The sequence below is a fragment of the Anguilla anguilla genome, chromosome 8, assembly GCF_013347855.1.
Source record: "Anguilla anguilla isolate fAngAng1 chromosome 8, fAngAng1.pri, whole genome shotgun sequence".
Classification (NCBI taxonomy): domain Eukaryota; kingdom Metazoa; phylum Chordata; class Actinopteri; order Anguilliformes; family Anguillidae; genus Anguilla; species Anguilla anguilla.
The window spans coordinates 11,626,453-11,647,109 of record NC_049208.1 but is presented as its reverse complement, the minus strand read 5'-3'; the positions used below and the strand labels follow the sequence as shown (position 1 = coordinate 11,647,109).

Here is a 20,657-nt window from a genome sequence, read left to right as displayed (position 1 = left end):
CCTGGCTAAGGACATTCCCAGACGGGCAGGCGTGCAGCATCACTAAAGCATTAACGTAAGTTAGCTATGCTAACCAGCTAACTAAATACAGACTGTCCTACACACTACTCTTGCTCATTTTACAATGGCACATACTGTATATAGAAAGGTAGAAATGTTGATGGTAAGTTATAGAAGCTCAGCTCGTCCTTGATCTAGAACAAAGCAGAAGCGGACACTAGCTCCAAAATTAGCATTTTATTTGGAGGGTTGGGATCAGAGATGTGTCACTTGTATTCTGGTACATAATATTATCCACAAACCTTCTGACAAAAAACAAAACTTTCCAGTCTTAAAGCTGTTATTAGCAACATTGGTGTCATAACACCCCCCTTTTTTTGGTACAAATTGAAACAGTTGTGCTGATTAGATTTTTTTTTCACATTTTATTTTTTTTATACAAAAGACTCTTACCTTCTACTCTTTATATGTCACCCGGTTTTGCAATGTCTTTTTTGTAAATAAATTTTGGAAATACCTTTTTTTATAGTGAAAAGATAAAAACATGCAAAAAACCTTTAACCTGTAGTCCAAATTATACATTTACAAGTTCTGAACTTTTTGCACATTGTAGACTACGTTGAAAACGATGAAGAAAGAAAAAAAAAACATTATGTACACGCAATTTCTTTACAGTGAAGTGAAAATCAAAGTTTCAGAGGGTGACTTAAGCAAAAAAAGTGGACATGGATTAGAACAAAATACATATGTTTGTGTAAAATACTATACCACTTCAGAAAAACAAAACTTATTCCTCTACAAAATTATGAAGTATGACTCCCTTTGCAACCAGCTGCATAAGTTTCAATTTTTTAGTGAAAAACAAAAACTATCTAAAAGTCTAGCGAACTGTACATTGCTGTTTTCAGATGTTTCATCCCGTCCAAGCTAACAAATATTCCTTCATTTTTTTTTATTTTTTTTTTGTAATTTAAATAATTGTTTTCAACAAACAGCAGTATGGTGTAACCAAAAAAAAAGCATGTAGAAGCATACTGTAGTTTTAACATACTCTCTTTAAGTTTTGAGATCACTCCAAACGTCAGTACCATTAAAGCCTTGAACATAAAACTAATCATTCAGATCCAAAGTTGTACAAAAAGGCACATAAACTCCCAGTGCTTCTGTACTGTGAAATTCAAGTGTAACTGAGCGCCCTAAATATCGACCGTCCAGACAAGAGTCACTTCTCCCGATGTGCCCCTTCGACCACAAACCGGACAGGAGAGGCCGCGTCGGAGGCCTCTGACACGCGGGTGCGCGAGCGGACCGCTTCCAGCCTCTTTTTCAAATTTCCTCCTTTTTTTAAAAAATATTCCCATCGCCGTCATCGGATCTCTCTCTCCGGGAGCATCATTTTTTATATCTTCTTTTTTTTTTGTCGTTGTTGTTGTTGTGTTCTTTCTCGTCGTCGTCCCCCACCCAAAAAAACGAAGCCACTTCTTTTCCTCTCTCTCTCTTTTTCTCTTTTTTCTTCTTTCCTTTTTTTAAATTTTAATTTTTTTTTAAATTTAGTCGTCGCTGCCGCCGTACATGTCTGCCAGCTTCTTGAAGCGCGGGCCCCAGTCGTTGAGGTAATCGTAGTCCTGGTCGCCGCCGCTGCTGGACGAGTTGAGCGAGCTGAGGGAGCCGGCGGTGGAGCCGCTGCCCTCGTAGTCGAACACCAGCAGCGAGTCGTAGGGCGGGGCCGTGGGGTCGTTGTCCGCCGCCTTGAGTCCCTGCGAAGGAAGAAAGAATAGAAAAAAAAAAACGCGAGGATTAAGGTCACTCCGCTCAGAGATACAGTCTGGCCCCTGAGGAGAGAGTCTCTGTCATTATCAATGCTGCATATCCCCCCCTTCACATGTGAGCAAACACATTTCAGTGTGTTTTTTCAAAATAACCTTTGATTTCTGAGTAAGGGACCATGATATTAAAGCATAAATCTGTCACTGCAGGATAGCTGGTTGGCTGAAATTATTATTATTATTATTTGTTTGGGCCATACGTTATGGATTCCCCTTTTTTTATCCGCAATCCCAGCCCAGCCCTCAAAACAGTCAAATACCTGAGGCTTGGCCAGCAACTGACACCATATGCCCATATGCGATCACAGATCCCGAGTACAAATCAACACTCCCAGGAGCACGGGGCGCAGATCAAAGCTGCGATTGGACACGGCCGCGTGCGATCGCGCGGTAGCCCCTCCCCCTCCTCCCTTGGAGAGAAACCTGCCCGAGCGGTCTGCCGGGTTATGGGATATGAGGTTTGGGTGATGGTGTAGCGGTTGCTGCTCGGATAGCAGCTGCAGAAGCCCATACATCACGCATAATTGCATGAGACAGACAGTAAAATGGAGAAACAGTTCCCCCCGCACCGCTGTTACTCTCCAAACGTGACATTTATTGGCCGATCGCAAGGACGGTGTTTCCAGCGCACACGGCGTCTCCATCGTGATTGCGCAATAAAACATCGCATTCGCAAACGGCGGCCTGCGCGACGCGCGCTTCTCCTGATCGTTTGGTTTTTTTGCGTTCGCCAAGCTGCGAACGCACCTGGGTCGAACAGCAGGCCGCTCACGCTTACACAGGAAGTGGAGGAAAGGTGGATTCCCTCCACCTCTCGGTGATGGCAACATGTAGTTTCCCAAGCCCCAAAATGGGTGGAGCTGATCCTACATTACCGGCGATTCACTAATTTCAACCAATCACAGACGAGGTGGCTGGCAGCACTACGTACTGTAGCTGTACCCAGTGTGGCACACATTACATTACATCATTCACCAGCACCTGGAAAACAGTGAGAACTAAAAATAAATAAATAAATAAATAAGATAAAAGCTATATTTACGATCAGACACGAAATGCAGACCACCCGAAATAAGCACAATAAACCGAAACTCTCACTAATACCTCAGGCATTTAACGGAATTCGCACATCAGAATAATGTGACCCTGGCAAAAATAGTTTCCGTTGATTGCCGCTGATTTTCCTAGCGGCAGATGTAGGCTAGCCGCTGCCAGCGTCTGAAGAAGAGGCCAGCTCCATTTATAGCGGCTGAGGGTGAGAGCGGGCCGCACCTGGCGCACATAACAAAGACAGCTTTAATATAGGCTCCTCGCCGCCGCCGCCGCCGAGGAGGGGCGAAATACAATCAGGCGGAACAACAGGCCAATTTGCGCTGCTGTTCCGGAGCATGAATATGTTTTAATTCCTTCGTTCTCTGATTAGATGTGGCGGTTACATAACCGTTCCCCGCTCTTTAAAAAAAAACGTAATAAGAACCAGCGCATTAAAGGAGAAGCCCTTCTCAGTTTTTTTTGAATTTATTTTACGCTCGGTTACCTCCCGTTAAAACGTTCGCCGGAGTAATTTCATCCGCAACGAGAGGGATTGCCGTCGCTACCGGAAACCGTCGCTGCTCTCACCGCTGCTGTCTTTTAAATTACCTTAAAGTCCACCGATGAGCCTGACCATCACCAGGGCTTGTCTCAGATTTCCATAATATACCACACAAACGTGAAGTGTGAGAGGAGAGTTGGGTACCTGCTCCTCGGAAAATAAACGGGAATCAGACGTATTCCACTGACGTAGAGAGGGGGGATTTTTCCAAGCACTGAAAAAGGCCAGGCTGATCTTGTTTGTTTTGTCAAAGCTGTCACTGAGTAAAGAGGCAGCGGAGATTTTGCACTTATTTGTCTATCTGTTGACCCAGAACTGTAAGTGACCCCGTCTCCTCCCATTTGGTGGGGGTCGCGACGGCGCGCGGGCTTGTCTTGGGTACAAGTGTGGGAGTGGGGGGTGGTTGGGACTGTCCCTGGTGGCTTGGCCTTGTCCTTTTTCAGGAAAAAAGGAAAAAAGAAAAAAAAACACATTTTCCTCGACTAACCCGCCCCAATTCAGAGACTGAGTTCTGTAGCGGATTTGAGGCCTTTTTCAATTAAGTGGCAAAGCCGGGATCTACAGTAAGACGGTTGAGGGTGGGGGTGGGGGTGGGGGGGGTGAGGGGGGGCGATTCCACAGCGGGTCACGGGTCCTAGGGGCGGAGCAGCAGCTGGATAAAGCTCCTGACGCTAAGGACCGAGAACTTGCGACTCACAAGAGCCCCACACCACCGCTTTCAGTAACCGCACCTCCCGAAAAGAGATGAGGGTGAGGGTGAGGGTGAGGGTCGGGCACTGCGACTGCGTAGTCACCCAGAATGCACCGAGAAAGCTGTGTAAATACTAAGACTCTTTCGAGCCCTCTCGTACTCCCGCCATTTCATACTGCAGCTTTTCTTCAGCAGGAGCAGAAATCCATTCTGGCTCTAGCTGCTGTTCGAGACTTCCATAGAAAATATTAAAATGCACCACTCAAAACCACAGAGGGAGCCCAGCATGCCTCGGTTCCATAGAAGAAAAAAAAAAAACAATAGAAGGGCCCAGATGTTCTGAGAACTGTCAGACGTCAGACTGCTGTTTCGCAGCCAGGAAACCGACCATCTTGCCTGCTGGAGCTGGTGAAAAATGCATGATGAATCTACTCCCTTACCGTTTGTCGTTAATCTTTTATGGCCGGGGTAAAAGCAGAGATAATTTGTGCATTAGGATCGATCGATCAAAAGTATATTTGTTTCAGCAGAATGTACTCTTACACTAGCCTTTCCGCAAAGCGCTGGAAGCAATACGGCTTCCAGAGGGACTGTGAAAAGAATCTCAGTTCAGCGGTAGGAGGAAAAACAAAACAACAAAGGAAAAAAAAAAAAAAGAAAGGAAAGAAAGTGATTCCCTGGTCTGCGCAAGACTAACTCCGGGGGAACGTTGTAAAGAAAACGCGCAAGTGGAGATCAGGTTAAGATCAGGGATAATTTGGTTTTCCCAATGAGGCCGAGTAAGTAATTCATTAAGCAGTTTAATTTATCTGTCATCCTCGCTAACCTCATTTATGCAGAGTCCAACACGACTCTAATTAAGACATTAAATTCCCCAGTCTAAGGAAATACACCGTAATAAGGACTGGAACCGCGCAGAGTACCTGTTACCCAAGGTTTGCGTGGAGGCGGGTCGGACAGTAAAATAAATAAATTTTAAAAATCTCAGAGATCTTTCACCGTCGTCACGTCTCAGCGTAATTTAATTACAGCATTTATTGCCATTCTTTATTTTAATTAATTCCACCGATAAGTTTTTGGGAATTTCAGAGCGACATTTCTTTCTGCATTCCGCTGACCGCGGAGGGTTCCGGAAGCCGTTCTGGCGCGTGGCCGTGCGGCGGTCTTTACCTCGTTGATGAACTCGCCGATGTCGCCCGGGTGGGGCGCGGCCGACCGGACGGGGTACTGGGGCTCGGGGTGGATGGGCCTCTCGTCCAGCCGCCGGATCCCCACGGGCTTGATGGCGTCCGGCTCCACGGTGTCGGGCTGCTGGAGCTGGCTCAGGTCGTAATCCTGGAGGGGGGGGAGATGGGGACTGATGAAATCCAGGGTGCCCGACTCCAGGGCCTGGAGGCCCAGTGTGTACCCGGCTTTTTGTTCCAGGGGATTATTCTGCTTTACTGCTGAAAATCTCCGTCCCGCGGTGCTGCTTCTCTCTTATGTATCGGACCGCAGTAAAAGCGTCTTCACCAGGGACACAGGCGCATTCTTCAGTTGTGACTCATCACTTTATTTTATTTTATTTTTTTTAAGTCAAACTGGGCCAAAGCAGGCTGCATGTTGGGTGGGGAGCAGAAAGGGGGTGGGTGGGGGGTTTGGTGTGCAAACAGACAGAGCAAATCACAGGCTGCTGTGAACATTCTCACTATATTGGCCATACATACAGTTCAGTTGTCTTAGATGAAGTGTGTGTGAGGAAAGCAACTTGGAGGACCACAGTAAATCATTTTCACCAAGGACATGTACAGTGACATTGTTAAATTGACTGAAATCTTATCTACCTTAAGTTTTCAAAAACATGGGTAGCCTTAAACTTTTAGCCTGTAGTATAAGTAAAATAGGCACTAAAGTTGCAAGAAATAGGGCAAAGAAGAAGGAGTCGGGCATAGATGTGTGGAGCCAAGTAAACATATTTGTGGCAAGGTTATTCCCAGCAAGAAATTGCAAAGATGCTTTAGATATCCAGGTGCACTGTTCAGTACATACTCAGAAGGATCCAACCGATAGGCTTTTTGTGTTATTGTAGGTAGAAATAATAAAAAGGTTATTCAATAAATGCACATATATTAACTGAATTCTTCTCTACCTACAGTTAAAAAAACACAGGTGGCCTAATACCTTTGGCCTGTACTGTGTAAAGATGTGTGTGTGTGTGTGTGTGTGTGTTTGTATCTGTTTGAACCCTGAGCAATAATACGGGGAAAGTGCTTAACAAATGAACGCTCTTATTATTACTGTTATTTCATGAGTTTCATAGGAAAGGCCTCGTAAGAGGCTCGTGGGACAGACTGGCACGACTTTATCCTTTATTTATGGAAGTCCTGTTCCGGCAGTTTATCAAGGGTATCTGGGGCTGTGCAGAGAACAGATGCATATTGATCGAGCGAGCGGGCAGTTTTTCATCCGCCAGCAGCCCTTTGATAGGTCTGGAACACTTGTCAAGACGTTGCCTGTACCTCCTCCGGTTAATTAAATAGAGCCTAGCCTCAGACTCCTCGCATCTCAGAAGTTAAACAGATTTACGCTTTTGGCAGATATAATATTTCATTTAGGCACTCAGACGGATTAACAGTCAGTTTAAACACCAAAAGCTACCCCTCACAAGCTATCGTTCCCCCCCCCCCCCCTTCAAAATAGCTTCCACCTGAAGCTAACAAAGCATGTATTACAATTTTGTACCCTCGAATTTGTGAGCTACAAGGATTATTTGTAACAGCAGGCCAACGACTTTTGTAGACGGTGCACACTGCAAATCTTTCTGGGTTTTTTTTCAGTGGATTTAGAGCTAAACATACAGAGCAGTGCTTTACTGTTGCGGTGGTAACCTTCGTCAGAGTGTTTTTTTTAAAACTCAAGGCTTTGACTAATTCTCTGCCCACCGAGTGGTTTTGAGAAGTCAGGATTGGCTGGACCGTGAACAGCTGAAGCACGTTTCCCTAATGAATGTCACAGCCTCGGACAAACATCGGTTGAAGGTTGCAATTAAAAAGGCAAACAAACAAAAATAGGAGCTCTGTGGAATTCCCTTCCTAGCAGGTGCCGGCTGGAACCAGTACAAAACACAAACACCAGCGGTCAACTTCTTATGTGCATGCAACTGATCCAAACCTGAATATGTATTTTTTTTGTGTGGGTCGTTATATTTTATAATTATATTTAAATAATGGTTCCCCCCGGTAATGTGTGACCTCATTAAGTGGTCCGTTTGTGGTGTGGAATCCATTGGCCGAAAGGGCTCTCCACATCACGCCCACTGAAAAATCCAGATGTTGGGAGACCGCGTTGTGCAGTCTGTATAGCGGCCGACTCTCAACGACTCCCACATACGAATCCCCCCATTTGGCCAGGGGTTTGATTCCCTACCAGGACATTTTCTGTACTGTGACCCCATCTCTATCCATAACCCTCTCTGCTTTCTCTGTATGACTATATAATGATGGCAGACTGTGCTCTCCTTAAAACAAAAAAAAAACCTAATGCCTGTTATAAGAAAGCAGTTTGGAACACGGCAAGTGCCGGTTGTCCAAAATGAGAGGTCATTTCCTAAATAAATGGAGAGGTCATTTCCTTAAGGATCATAAATCTCCTGTGCTCGCCACGCGCTTGATAAATGTCTGTCACCGGCTTCTCTCGACTCGATTAGTTTTTTTAAACGCCCCCGCTTTCTGACAGAGCCCCCCCCCCCCCGCCCCCTGCTCCCGGCGAACGAGCAATAACCTACCACAGCCCTGACACCCCCATTACCCCGAGGAGGAGCCGAATCCCCTCAGCGCCCGGCCCAATCAGGACGTTACCAGCCCACGGCGCCGTTTTGGTGCGCCGCGGCGACCGCGCGGAGGGCCGTTTGACCCCCCCCCCCCCCCCCCCCCCCCCCTCCCGGTTGTCAGAGAGAGCCCGTTTGCGATATCGCTGCGCGGGGCGGCGGTAACGACGGAGGCGGGGTTTTGGGGACGCGGCGGCGGGGGCGAACGGGTACCTGGTCCTCCTCTCCGCCTCCCTCCTCGTCGTACTTGAGGATGTTGTCGCGCACGTCGTCCTCGGGGTCGATGAGCAGCTGCTTGGCCTGCCGCTCCTTATCCCTCCGCTTCATCCACACCACGAACAGCAGCACCAGGACTGGGGGGGAGGGAGGGAGGGAGGGAAGGGTAAACGGAGGGGGGGGGGGGGAGCGAGGGAAGAGTGAACGAGAGGGGGTGAAAAAAGAGTGCGTGAGAGAAAGAGCGGGGATTGAGGACGGAAGAGAGAATGACAGAGGAGGAGAAAAGGTGAGGGAGGGTGATAGAGAGGGAAAGAAAAAGAGGGAGGGGAGGAAGTGAGCAAGGGAGAAAAATGATTGATAGGAATGAATAAGAGAAAATGACAGGGGGGGAGATTTATGCAAGTCAGAGAGAGGGGAAGGAAAGAGAGAACATGGCGAGAGAGAGAGAACAGGAAATTTAATTAAACACATTTTTACTATTTGTGTTTTTTTCTATCTCATGATCCAGCGCTTAAAGTCAGACCCAGGCATGATGTCTTATTATTTGCGGAACCCATCAGAATTTCTTTTGGGGTACAGTTCAGCTCAGATCCACACAGATATATGTGGGGCCTATGCTGGGCTAAGATCCGTGTGGTTGTATTTTAGGGGGACCGTTTCCGGGCTATGGCTGGGCTGTACAGGTGATGTAGTTTTTGAGGACTCACTGAGGAGGATGATGATGCAGAGCAGGATGGCGATGATGGCGCCGGTGCCCAGCCCCGCCGCGATGATGCGCTCCACGTCGGCGCAGTCGCCGTTGTGGTCGCACTGGCACACCTTCACCCGCAGGTAGGACGTGTTGGACATGGGCAGGTTCCCCGAGTCGGTGATGATGATGGGCACCTCGTATATGCCGCTCTCCAGAAACGCCAGCTTCAGGCTCAACTGGGCATAATCACCTGCACAGAGAGGGAGGGGGGGGAGGGAGAGGGAGAGAGAGAGAAAGAGAGGGAAATGGAGAGAGATGATAGAAAGATGGAGATGATAGAGAGATGATAGAAAGATGGAGAGCGAGTTTATTCTTTATTTACTAGGTTTATTTATATTTCATATTGATTTTATCTTTTGTCTGATTTTTGATCAGATTTTTATCTGTCTACATGATATTTCTGGACCCCCTCTCTCACGGTCGTGAAACGTCATTTCTGTGCCCAACACGCGTCAGTCTCCGACTGGCATCTCTTTACTTCATCTCTGTCGGAGCCTCTCTTCATTAAGTTAATTGAAAATAAGCTAGAAGCTCCAACAAAGAGGAACAAGCACAGATCGGTCTTATGACCAGATTTAAAAGGAGAAACCCTCTGATCGGGGTCGAGACTGAATTCCAAAGATCAGAGGCAGAAGATCTTCCCAAACTGTTTTTTAATTGATTATGAGGAACTACCAAAACAAAACAACCCCCCCCTCCCCCAAAAAATAAAAAAATAAAAAAAACAGTGGAGCCCAGGGTGAGCCCGGAAACGCGAAGTCCAATCCGATCCTGCCCGTGTGAAGGTCAGTGGCCAAAATGCTTTATAGGCTGCGAGCAACACTTTTGTAATTGGACCCTGAGCTTAACAGGGAGCCGCAGAAATGACTTAAGGACAGCGGTGATATGTGGGGAAGCTCTCTGGCCGCTGTGTTCTGATCTAATTGAGGCTGCTGTGATGTAGAGTCTGGCGACCCGACGCACAAGAAGCCCGGGCAGTTCAGACGCAACGAGCCCAAGCACTCACCGCAATTTTCCCCCGCTCACCTCAACGTTGCCATCGTTACCGCGCAGGTGACGGTGTAATAATAACAATAATAATGTCATGCGTGAAATAAGCTGTCATCCACGTTTGCTTTTTCCTGTTTCTTACCGTCTACCTAGCGCTGCCCGCCACATGCTGGCTCTTATCCTAATACGCTCTCGTACCATCACCCGGGCTCAGGTCATTTGCAGTCTATTCATACCGTCTACTCTACTCTTCTGCTTTTTCCAGCCAATTAGTGCTACATCTGCTGTAGCACACGCTTTACCCATAATGCACTACATGAACAACTCCATAATGATTCCTCTGCAGCCATAAGTATATTAAATTTAACTGACTGATTGATTCGCTTTGATTAAAGCACAGCTAAAACCCCACAGCTATCTCCTGGTAAGCCCTGTACACACACACACACACACACACACACACACACGTGCACGCACACACATACACACACACACACTAACACACACACACACGCACGTGCACGCACACACATACACACGCACACACACACACACACGCACACACGCGTGTACGCACACACATACACACACACATTTTGCTCTTAATATGGTTTGTACACACATGGGCAGTGGTGACTTCCACCAGTCATCCCTGTTCAGAGCAGCGGTGAGTATTAATTCAGTTTGTCTGCTTAAATGTGTGCCGTTTGCGTGTCTGCACAGTGCTTCAAATGCACTGAAACAACAAGTCGCTCAAGGGTTAAAGACAATAAAAATAATCATTGTTATAATTAATAACATAAGTTATTACTGTATAAATAACGAAATAACGATATTGAGTGTGGTGTAGGATCTGTTATTAGCACTGAGTAAAATCGTGTAAAAAAAAACAAAAGCGTGCTGGTGTGCAACAGACATGTACTTTTTGTTTTATGTTTGCTGTTTCTATAAGTCATTGGTTTGTAATCATCAAAAGGCATTCATGACATGTCTCAAGAAAGCAGTGAAGAAATTCAGAAGTAACTGACAAAATCAATGTGCAAAAGTGCTTATCTGTTACAGGATCATAGAATAATAATAGCGCATAGGCCGGTAAAGAGGTAATCTGATTATCCTTGGAGAAGTGCACACATTTGAATTCATACCTGAAAATCGCATCGTCATGCTTTTCTCCAGCAATATTTTAGTGGGGATTTAGGTTTCAAGCTTATAAATCTCCTTATAGTTCTTAATAAAGCGGCTTAAAGTAAAGTGGCATGAAATATCCACCCACCCCTTTCTCAAAATCCATGCAGATGTCACCCAGTCAAAATATTTATTCTCTTTGGTTTACAGCAGTTTACCAACAGTGACACGTCAGGTCTTTAAGAAATTCATCACTGAATAGTCTTCGCAAAAAGAAGAAAAATACATAGTCTGATTTATTTCGCTTTTCAGAAGCTCTCTTCCAGGTTCAAGCGGAGGCTACCGTTTTTAATGCGCCATACCTGTCACGACTTCAGCGCTGAAAACTTACAGAAACAATTCAGGTGAGGTAACTTCCTCTGGGGGTGGCTTCACAAACCCTGAAATGGGTGGATCCGTTATGAATTGACAGCGACTGGCTGACACGCATGAGCCACAGCTTTCTGTAATCTGACTCAACTAATTAACTAATCGTGGTCTTCACACCAGTATATTGATAAACAGAATCGGGTGTCTTAGCTCTGGGCTACAACAAAATCTTGCGCCTACATGGGCTCTTTTTGGATAAGACTGGACGTCCCTGGGGTACAGGGTATCTAGTACTGTGTCGGGCCTGGACTTGAACACCCCGGGGGTCTCTGATTGCACGACAGCAGGTCACTGTTATGTATTAACAGTGAATGGCTAGCATGAACTCACTACAGCATTTCCTTCTTGAGACCGAAGCTGAGCGGTGAACAGCAGTCAGGGACCACCAGAACATTCCAGCTCCTCCTGCTATGGGCTTCATCAAATCAAATCCTGCAGAAAACTGTCACAAGGATGCTTTACCAAGTGGCAGAAAAACAGCAAAAAGAGAGCAAGAGCAAGATCCGAGCAAAAATCGAGCAAAAACCAGGCGTGAACACCCAAAAAGCGAGCACATGAGGTAAAAAAATAAATAAATAAAATAAAAAATCCTCCCAGTGGGGAGAAGAACCCTCAGAGGAGAGAAAAAACTCTCAGATGGAAATAAATCTCTGGAGGAACCAGAGGGGGAGCCCACCCTCCACTGGCTGGCCATGAAGCCTTGCTCTCCCATTGGTAAAAAAAAAAAAAAACTCCCATAAAAATAGACAATGAGGAGAACAGCCCATTCAGCCCATTTAGGATCATCATTTGTTACCCTCAGCCTGGAGCAGGGGTGTCCCATCTTATCTGAAAAGGGCCAGTGTGGGCGCAGGTCGTTATTTTAGCCCTGTGCTACGACACCTGACTCAACTAATTAACTAATCGTGGTCTTCAGTCAGGACCCTGATATGTAGAATCAGATGTCTTAGTCGTGGACTGAAACAGAACCCTGCACCCTTTTCAGATAAGACTGGACCCTCCCAAGGCTCTAATTCCATAATCTCAGCCGTAGACAGCATCTCTACCGCCTCTGTGAAGGCATGTTACACTTAACACGATTAGGTTCCTGGAATCCGATTGGCTGTGCACCACTTTATATAGTGTTTTGTTATTGGTCAGTTGCAGTGTTGGGCTGAATCGGTGCCTCCAGTCGGAGCTCCTCCTACATGAGATTGCGGTCTGTCAGAAGTTACTGACCATGGGGTTTTTGACCTTTGCACAATGTCTGCACTCGGGGAGCGTTATCTCACAGAGTGTCAGACTGGTCAGACTCAAAGTACTGTACGTTTACGAGACTGACAAGGGAGGCTGCTGCTTTTAATACATGACCTAGCCCGCAGTCCTGCGCTCTGGAAACTCTTCATTCTCCTGGCGATAGACCCACCCCCAACCCCCCCAGAAAACGCACGGTATGGGGCGCAGAGAATCCCTACGTACCGCTCAGCCGGGTGATGGTCCAGTTCTTGCGGATGTCGGGGGGCCGGAGGGCCAGCTCGAAGGCGAAGGGCCCCGCGTTGGGGTTGAGGTCGTGGTCGACGGCGGTGATGTTGATGGCGTTCGGCTCGGGCTTCTCGCACACTTCCACGTCCGGGGGGAAGACGTGCGGGGCGTTGTCGTTGAGGTCCAGCAGGACGATCTGCAGAGTGCCCGTCCCGCTCGCTGGAGGGACGCCTGTAAAAGGGGAGGGGCCAAGTCACATGACCAGATGAGCCCCTCTGCTGCAGAGAGCTCCAAGCAAACTTGCAAACAGCTGACAAATCACCATCAAAACTTTTAAGTCTGCTGTTCCACTAATGAAATAGGAATCAACATTTATCTGTCCTCAGCTTCGACTTAACAATTAAACACTGATGCGGATATTTGTTCTGATTCACAAACAAGACTGTTTGGCGAGATCAGCAATCAACCAAATTAAATTTACACACACACACACACGAGCACAGAAGCAAATAACTGCACGCCGTTGTTTGCTTTACGTGATTTGAAGTCGGGGCTGATTTGCATCGTTTCATTTTTTAAAGCAGGGAACGTTCAAAAGAAACGTCTCCGCATCACGACGGCTCCCGATAACTGCGGGAGCAGAGCTCGACGTGCGTTAAAGGCGAGCGCCTGTGCGAAAACAGGCCGCTCAGTTGAGCGATCAGAGGGACGCGATGTATCTAATCACAATCTGACGAGCCCATCTCGAGGGCGGGGGGGCGCGGGGGGGGGGGGGGGGGGCGGGATGAATCCAGAGGCATCTGCCTCCGCGGCGCGGCTACACGGAGAGAATACTAAAGCCACTTCAGACGCAGCAGGAGGGGTCTGGGCCGAGCCTCTGTGCATTCATCCCCGCGACCGCGGCTCAAAGGACCCAGTCATCCACTGCGCGCCGATTAGCCAGGGCGGCTGGCTACGCTAAAGCTGGCGTGCGTCGCGCATGTAAACATGCATGGGACCTGTAACAAGCCCGAGTGCCACAGATACAAAAAAAGCAACCCCGTCGCTTGTTATTACGATTAACATGGCTATAACTCTATCACTATAGCAAGCTTATGATTGGAATACGATAACATGAATTGAACTGCCACTACATTTTGCCACTACATTTTTGTACATTGTGTTTATCATTAAGACACTACCACTGTATTACAACTACCATTAAGGTACTACCCCACTATTATGACTAACATTATAACGCTACCACTATATTAAGACTACCATTAAAGTACTATCAATATATTACCATTAAGATGCTACCACTATATTATGACTATTATTAACTAACACTATATTAAGCCAGGGTTTCATATTGGTATCCAAATTTATCAATTCATAAAGCTGTAAATATATATATATATGCACTCAAGGCACTTTGCATAGAGTGCCAAAGCGCAATCCGAGAATCATGCGACATTGCGGTTACCAGTAATGCACATTAACTTGTATACCAGACTACCGCTTAATTTGCAGTTTAACCACTGTATCATATTACCACTCAAATGACACATCACACCGTACACCAGACTATTAACTATAACATATCTTTTTTCTCCCCATTAGCGACCGTTAGACAATCTACACGGTGAACGGACGCCCTCCGAGTCCCTTCTGGGATTTGAAACTAAAACCATTTGATTCCCTGCGACAGAAATACAAACAGGAGGCGGTTTTGTGTAATTCAGAGGGTGCAGAATCCAAGCTGACTGCTGCTGTTTTACCCCCCGAGCATGGAACTTCACGTGAGCTGCTTCAATTAAATATCCAGCTGTGTGAATCGTATGTGGCGTGTGCTTTGTATGTACTGAGTGAACTTGGGCTAGGATATGTGTTAAATCTGAAGGTATATGCGCACGCAAGCACAACAGGTCAGACACGCACCGTTGTCTGTAGCCAGGAAAGTGGCGTTGTAGTAGTTGTTTTTCACGTATGGCGACTCCCTGTCCAGCATGGCTATGGTGGATATCTGTCCGTTGGCGGGGTCGATTCTGAGCCAGTTCGCTGGATCGGACAGTTTGGAGTATCTGAAAAACGAAAGACAAAAGCCAAAAATATGAGATTATCCTGAGGAGATTAAAAAAAAAACATGTAGCTTTGCCATTGAAGATAGACTTCAAAAATGAAAAATAAAGATGTTCAGACAGACGTAAGGCAGAATTAAGCAGGCCCAGTGGACTCTAACTGAGGGGCGGGGCTTTACCGTATGGTCTGAGTCATGAAGCGGTCCGGGTCCTGGGCGGTGAAGGTGTTCAGCACCGTCTCGGCCGGCTGGCCTTCCTCTATCTTCATCATCTTTGGGTTGGGCTCGAAGTACGGGCTCTCGTTGACGTCGATGACCTTGATGGAGACGGTGGCGGTGGACTGGCGGGGAAGGTGGATGCCCCTGGCCAGGGACGCCTCGTTCTCCGCCACCACGGTGAGCACGAAGGTCCTGCTGGTCTCGTAGTCAATTGGCTGCCGAGGGGCAAGAGAACGGAGGGGTGATGTGAGGTGATGTCTGATTGGTCGATGAGGAGAGATCGACTCCCATTCACAGCAGAACCTCGGAGGCATTTGCACACACACACACACACACACACATACTGATACATGCGTACCCACACACACTGATACATGCGTACACACACATACAGACACACACACACACACACACACATACAGATACATGCGCATACACATGCATTCACGCGCACACACACACATGCGCGCACACATGCACATACAGGCACACACAGACAGACAGACACACATGCGCGCACACATGCACATACAGGCACAGACAGACAGACAGACACACATGCACACACATGTAGAAAGACAGATGTAAAGGTTCTTTTAGGGTGCTTCCTCACCTTGACGACGGTGACGAGGCCCTCGTTAGTGGTGGGGTCGGTGGGGATGGAGAAGCGGCCTGTGGGGTCGCCGCCGGTGATCTTGTACACGGCGTTCCAGGCCGGCGTGTTGGGCTGGTCCTTGTCCGTCACGGCGAGGTTGGCCACGGTCACGCCCACCTTGTTCTCGGGCACTTGCCCCGTGAACTGCGCAGGGAAACACACAGTCAGGGCTAGCGGCTAGCTTCTCTCGCGTCCGCCCATCGACAGATCGGTCGAGGGGCCGCGAGGTCTTCACGCGCATCGACGGCTCTTTGAAAGTGCCAGGGGCCGCACTCTGCTGTGCTTGGAGGGCTGAAGCACCGTCCTTCAGTCGAGTGGGAGGGAGCTGAACGAGACTGAACCGCAAGCAGGCAGGCGAGCGGGCTACAGAACGCTCTGTTTGACCTGCTGCTGACCCCTTAGGTCTCTTGAGCTCCACTTCAGGCAGAATGCACAGTAAATAAGCACAGCTGTTCTCAGAATGTACACAATGTGCGTGTGTGTTTTTTTATTATTATTATCAGTCCCACTAGCAGGTCTGCTATTCTACAGCGTTTCCTTACTGAGGCTTTGACTTTCCTCTGTGGAACAACCGCTGACAACAAATGATGTACAATGAATTATATCCTCCAGAAAAAAGGTATCGGTGGATTCACTGGTGGCTGTGCGCGTCTCTCCGGCTCTTTGAAGTGACAGGATTGCGCTCAGTCGCGGGGACGGGAGCGCCACAGCAGCCTGTGATCCCGTCTTCAAGAGTTCCGCACCGAGCAGCTCCGCAAAGCCTCCGAAGGTACGCGGATTTATCTTTCGTTTGTTTCGCGCGGGAACGAATAAGTCAAAATACAGTAAACAAACAAAACAAAACCAGACAAAACAAAAGAACAACAACAACAACAAACAAACAAAAACAAAAAGCGCCGAAGTTTACTCACAGTGTCGGCGGTGAACTCCGGGGGGTTGTCGTTGATGTCTGTGACTTTGATGACGGCCGTCGCCGTGTTGGACAGCCCGTACATCGGGTTCCCCTCCATGTCGGTGGCCTGAATTATTAAGGTGTACTGTGGCACTTTCTGAAAAGCAGGGGTCAGAGATAGCAGAAGAGAGGGAGAGAGAGAGAGCGAGGCGGAGAGACAGATAGGTTTGTATATTAACCGGGTTTATTCACAGCGTCTTGTGCTGACATTATCTTTGACCCTCGTCTGGTTTCTGTTGATGTCTTCATAACAAGTCTTTGACTTCCCGACCCCCCTCTCATCTGTCTCTGAGTCATAAGTATTTCACAACGCAGCGGTGTCGGACACAATATACTGTATTTATTTTAGTCACACCTTATACGAGAGAGAGAGAGCGAGAGAGAGAGAGAGAGAGAGAGAGAGAACAGTGAGAAAACAATGAGAAAACAATGCGCAATCAGGGGACACACGGGTGAAAATTAATAACCCTTAAAATGAATAATACGGCCATCTTGTGGAGGATTAGGCCTCATTTCTCTTCGCTGTTTTAATTGCGGACCTGTTTACCTGGGGCCTTTAAAACACATGCAAATAAATAGGTAAATTTCCTCATTAATTTCCATTATGAGCAGAGGTGATAGGAGGAGACAACGAGGGAATTCTGGGCTTCTTGTTTGTTTAATAACCCAGGGCCTTTTGAGAGACGCTGCATTTACTGACCTATCCCTTCCAGCAACAAACTCTTAAGGTACCAGTTGCTATGGAATTAAGAACAAGGAAAATTATTATGAGTTTTTTTTATTTATTTTTCACGTGATAGCCTTTCACCACAGGTTGCCGCATACAACGCACAGCCTGAGGCGAAACATATTGAACGGAAGCTTACCCAATATCACATCCCCTGAACATTTGTTCATTATTAATATAATTTATTTATTTATGTTTTTTTTTCTTCCTTTTTTTCTATTCTGCAAGCAAGGAAAGCCAATTAAATGATGCGCTTTGACGTCTTAGCAGCACAAATGCAACATTCAGGGGTCCAATCAAGCATATATGTTTTTTAAGCGTACATAAGTGGAAGTGTGCGGGTCATTCACCAAAGTCACCTGATCACATTAATCAGGAAGAGTCGACCCCGGCTCACTGGCTTTGAAACAGATTGAAAAGGGAGGCGCAGAATAACCGCTCGTTTGCTTTATTTGCTATGTAAAAATAAACATATAAATAAATAAATGAAATAAGCGCCGTTCAAATTAACTGCAAAAAGGGCCATCTTGATCCGGCACAAATATAAATAGAACGACTGTAAATGAACAGTGGAAAGCATGTGGACCTGGCTCATTACCACCGAAAGCTACCCTCAGTGATTACACAATTACCGCAAAGGTCTGGCTTCTGTACCGAGGAAGTTACAGGATAATTGGAATTATAATTCATTCACTCTCCCCATATCTGTTATCTCACTGCACTACATGATTAGCCTTCCTTAAAGATAACCCTATATAGTAATAGTAGCAGCAGTGGTAGTGGAGGTGATATTATTATTATTATTATTAGTATTATTATTATTAGTAGTAGTAGTAATAGTAGTAGTAGTAGTAGCAATAGTAGTAGTAAAGCTCCTGACCACCTGGATGAATATCCAGGTTTCCCCATAGCTCCTGCGAATGCCTGTTTAATTTGGCTTATATTCCACTGGCGAATAGCTGCAGGCTTTTACCTCTCGGTCCAGCCCTGCTGCCACGGTGATGATGCCTCCTGTCTGGTTGTTAATGGTGAACATGTTGGAGGCGGGGCTGTCGGGATTCTGGGACAGGATCTTGTAACGCAGCATCCCGTTGGCCGTCTTGGGGTCGTCCTTGTCCATCGATGTGACCGTCATCACGAAGGTCCCTGCGCAATGCGACACAATACAATACGACTCAATTCATCCTCCAGGGGGAAATTTCATTTGAGCATGGGAAAGAGAGTCTACTGCACAATTACAACACAAAGAGTTCAATATGAGCGACCACATTCGCTTTCAAAATGGATATTATTACAATGCAGTTCCTTGGAGTGATACATTATTTTTATGCACTGAGCATATTCAATCATTTCTAATCGTGAACTTGTTGAGACGGAGCAAGATGAATCACATATTTATCCTACGGACCACAGCTAGGTTCAAAGCTCTTTGTCATTTGAAACTGATTTTCCGGGGATATTCAGTCTCACTCACATACCACATTGTCCTTAAAGTTGAGTTCTTCTTCAAATCTAGCACTTACTTTATATTAATCACCGTAGCCACCAAACTCACAGACCCTTATTACAGGGCGCGCAAGCATTAAAAACGGTAAGGCTTGCTCCAGGCAGTCACACGTAATGAATTAAGAGTCCGGAACATCCGTTCAAAGGAAACTGGCATGAGATGAAGCGCGAAGCATTATTCAGACGGCGGCTGGTGAGACCGATCGGGGGGGCGCGGCGGTTCCCCTTACCGGGCTTGGACCCCTCGGGCACCGTCCCGTTCCAGATCTGGTGGATGAACTCGGGCCGGTTGTCGTTCATGTCGATGACGTTGATTACGATGTCGATGGGGTTCTCCACCTGGTTGCCGTTCAGGTCGACCGCGTGAGCCCTCAACTGTGTGGAGGGAGGGGGGTGGGGGGGCGGGGGGGTTAGAAGAACAGTACCGAAAAAATGACCCTTGTGCATTTTCCCAGCAGTGCAATGCAAGGTGTGGGGTTGTGAACAGGGGGTTGTGGGCAGGTGTCACGGCTATTTCCAATTCACGCTTTTGCAGCAAAGGAATGTAAAAAAAAAAAAAAAAAACCATCTTCCATGCCTTTCCCAGGTTCTTCAAAGAACAGTTCTGAGAGCAATATTCTATTCTATTCTATTCCTCTCCACACTGCAACAAGCCTTCGATTTACTCACTCACACCCCCCCCCCCCTTTCCACCTCCCATCACCCCCAAGGTCTATGCTCAACAAAAAACTCTGACTTTTGCCCATCGTTAGCACAACATGTGCACTGTGTACACACACAACATGCATTGTGTAGGATCCCATAAAATATACGCACATTGCTTAGCATATGCTCAAATCTCATTTAATAAAACAAGTATGAACGTGTCATGCCCATGTCTATGACCGGTAGCCATCAGTTTTTTTTTTTTTTTCAAGCTCTCCTTTTTTTCTTCTTCTTGCTCTCTCTCTCCCTTTCTCACAGTGGGGTAGAAGCAGGCAGGGCAGGCGCACACTGGTCACGGCCATGGCTGTCCCGGCCCTCATTTTACACTTTGGGGAGCTCGCGCTCGGACTACAAAGGCCTAGCCGGAGGAATGCGGTACACGGCTGGGAGAGGATTACTTCTCACTGCGGGGGGGGGTGTGGGGGACTGGAGGTAACAGAAAATGAACAATCAAACGTGGGCCCATGGCCCGGACTCATATCTCTGGCCCTCCAACACCGCACACCCCCCCCCCACCACTCCCCTCCACATTCCACGTTCCGCATCCCGTCTCCTGTGTGGATCAAGAGGGACTGGTGTGCCCCTGAGAAAGATTATGGTGGGGGGGGGGGGGGGGGGGGGCTGGGCTGGGTTTGGCTCTTACGTGAAAGTTGGATATCTGCTCCCGATCCAGAGGCTTGGTCACGGACACTTCTCCCGAAATTGGATTAATGATGAAGATCCCGGTGGGGGGCTGGTCGGCCCCGGGGCCGGTGACGCTGTAGCGGAGCGAGCGGCTTTTATCGTGGTCGGACCGGATCTGAGAGAGACGGATCACAGAGGAGGGAGAGAGAGAGGGAGAGGAGAGGAGGGGGGAGAAAGAGGGGTGTGGGGTGGTACTGTAACACAAGCTGTATTTATTCCTCTTGCGAATAACACGGTTGAAATCGAAACCTGTAGATAAATT

General features: G+C 47.3%; 1 protein-coding gene across 1 annotated transcript in view; it reads right to left on the bottom strand.

Moving 5' to 3' along the window:
• Positions 1-222: 222 nt before the first annotated feature.
• LOC118233821 (cadherin-2-like) overlaps positions 223-20,657 on the bottom strand; it is a 75,325-nt gene continuing 54,890 nt past the window's right edge. Inside the window, exons 5-16 of the mRNA XM_035429809.1 lie at positions 20,355-20,510; positions 19,237-19,381; positions 18,474-18,646; positions 16,733-16,870; positions 15,780-15,965; positions 15,128-15,381; positions 14,809-14,951; positions 12,886-13,119; positions 8,840-9,073; positions 8,130-8,269; positions 5,282-5,446; positions 223-1,757 (exon numbers count right to left, since the gene is read on the bottom strand). Of these exons, the coding sequence (XP_035285700.1) occupies positions 1,551-1,757; positions 5,282-5,446; positions 8,130-8,269; positions 8,840-9,073; positions 12,886-13,119; positions 14,809-14,951; positions 15,128-15,381; positions 15,780-15,965; positions 16,733-16,870; positions 18,474-18,646; positions 19,237-19,381; positions 20,355-20,510 (2,175 nt within the window). The 3' untranslated portion in view covers positions 223-1,550. The remainder of the gene's footprint in view (positions 1,758-5,281; positions 5,447-8,129; positions 8,270-8,839; positions 9,074-12,885; positions 13,120-14,808; positions 14,952-15,127; positions 15,382-15,779; positions 15,966-16,732; positions 16,871-18,473; positions 18,647-19,236; positions 19,382-20,354; positions 20,511-20,657) is intronic.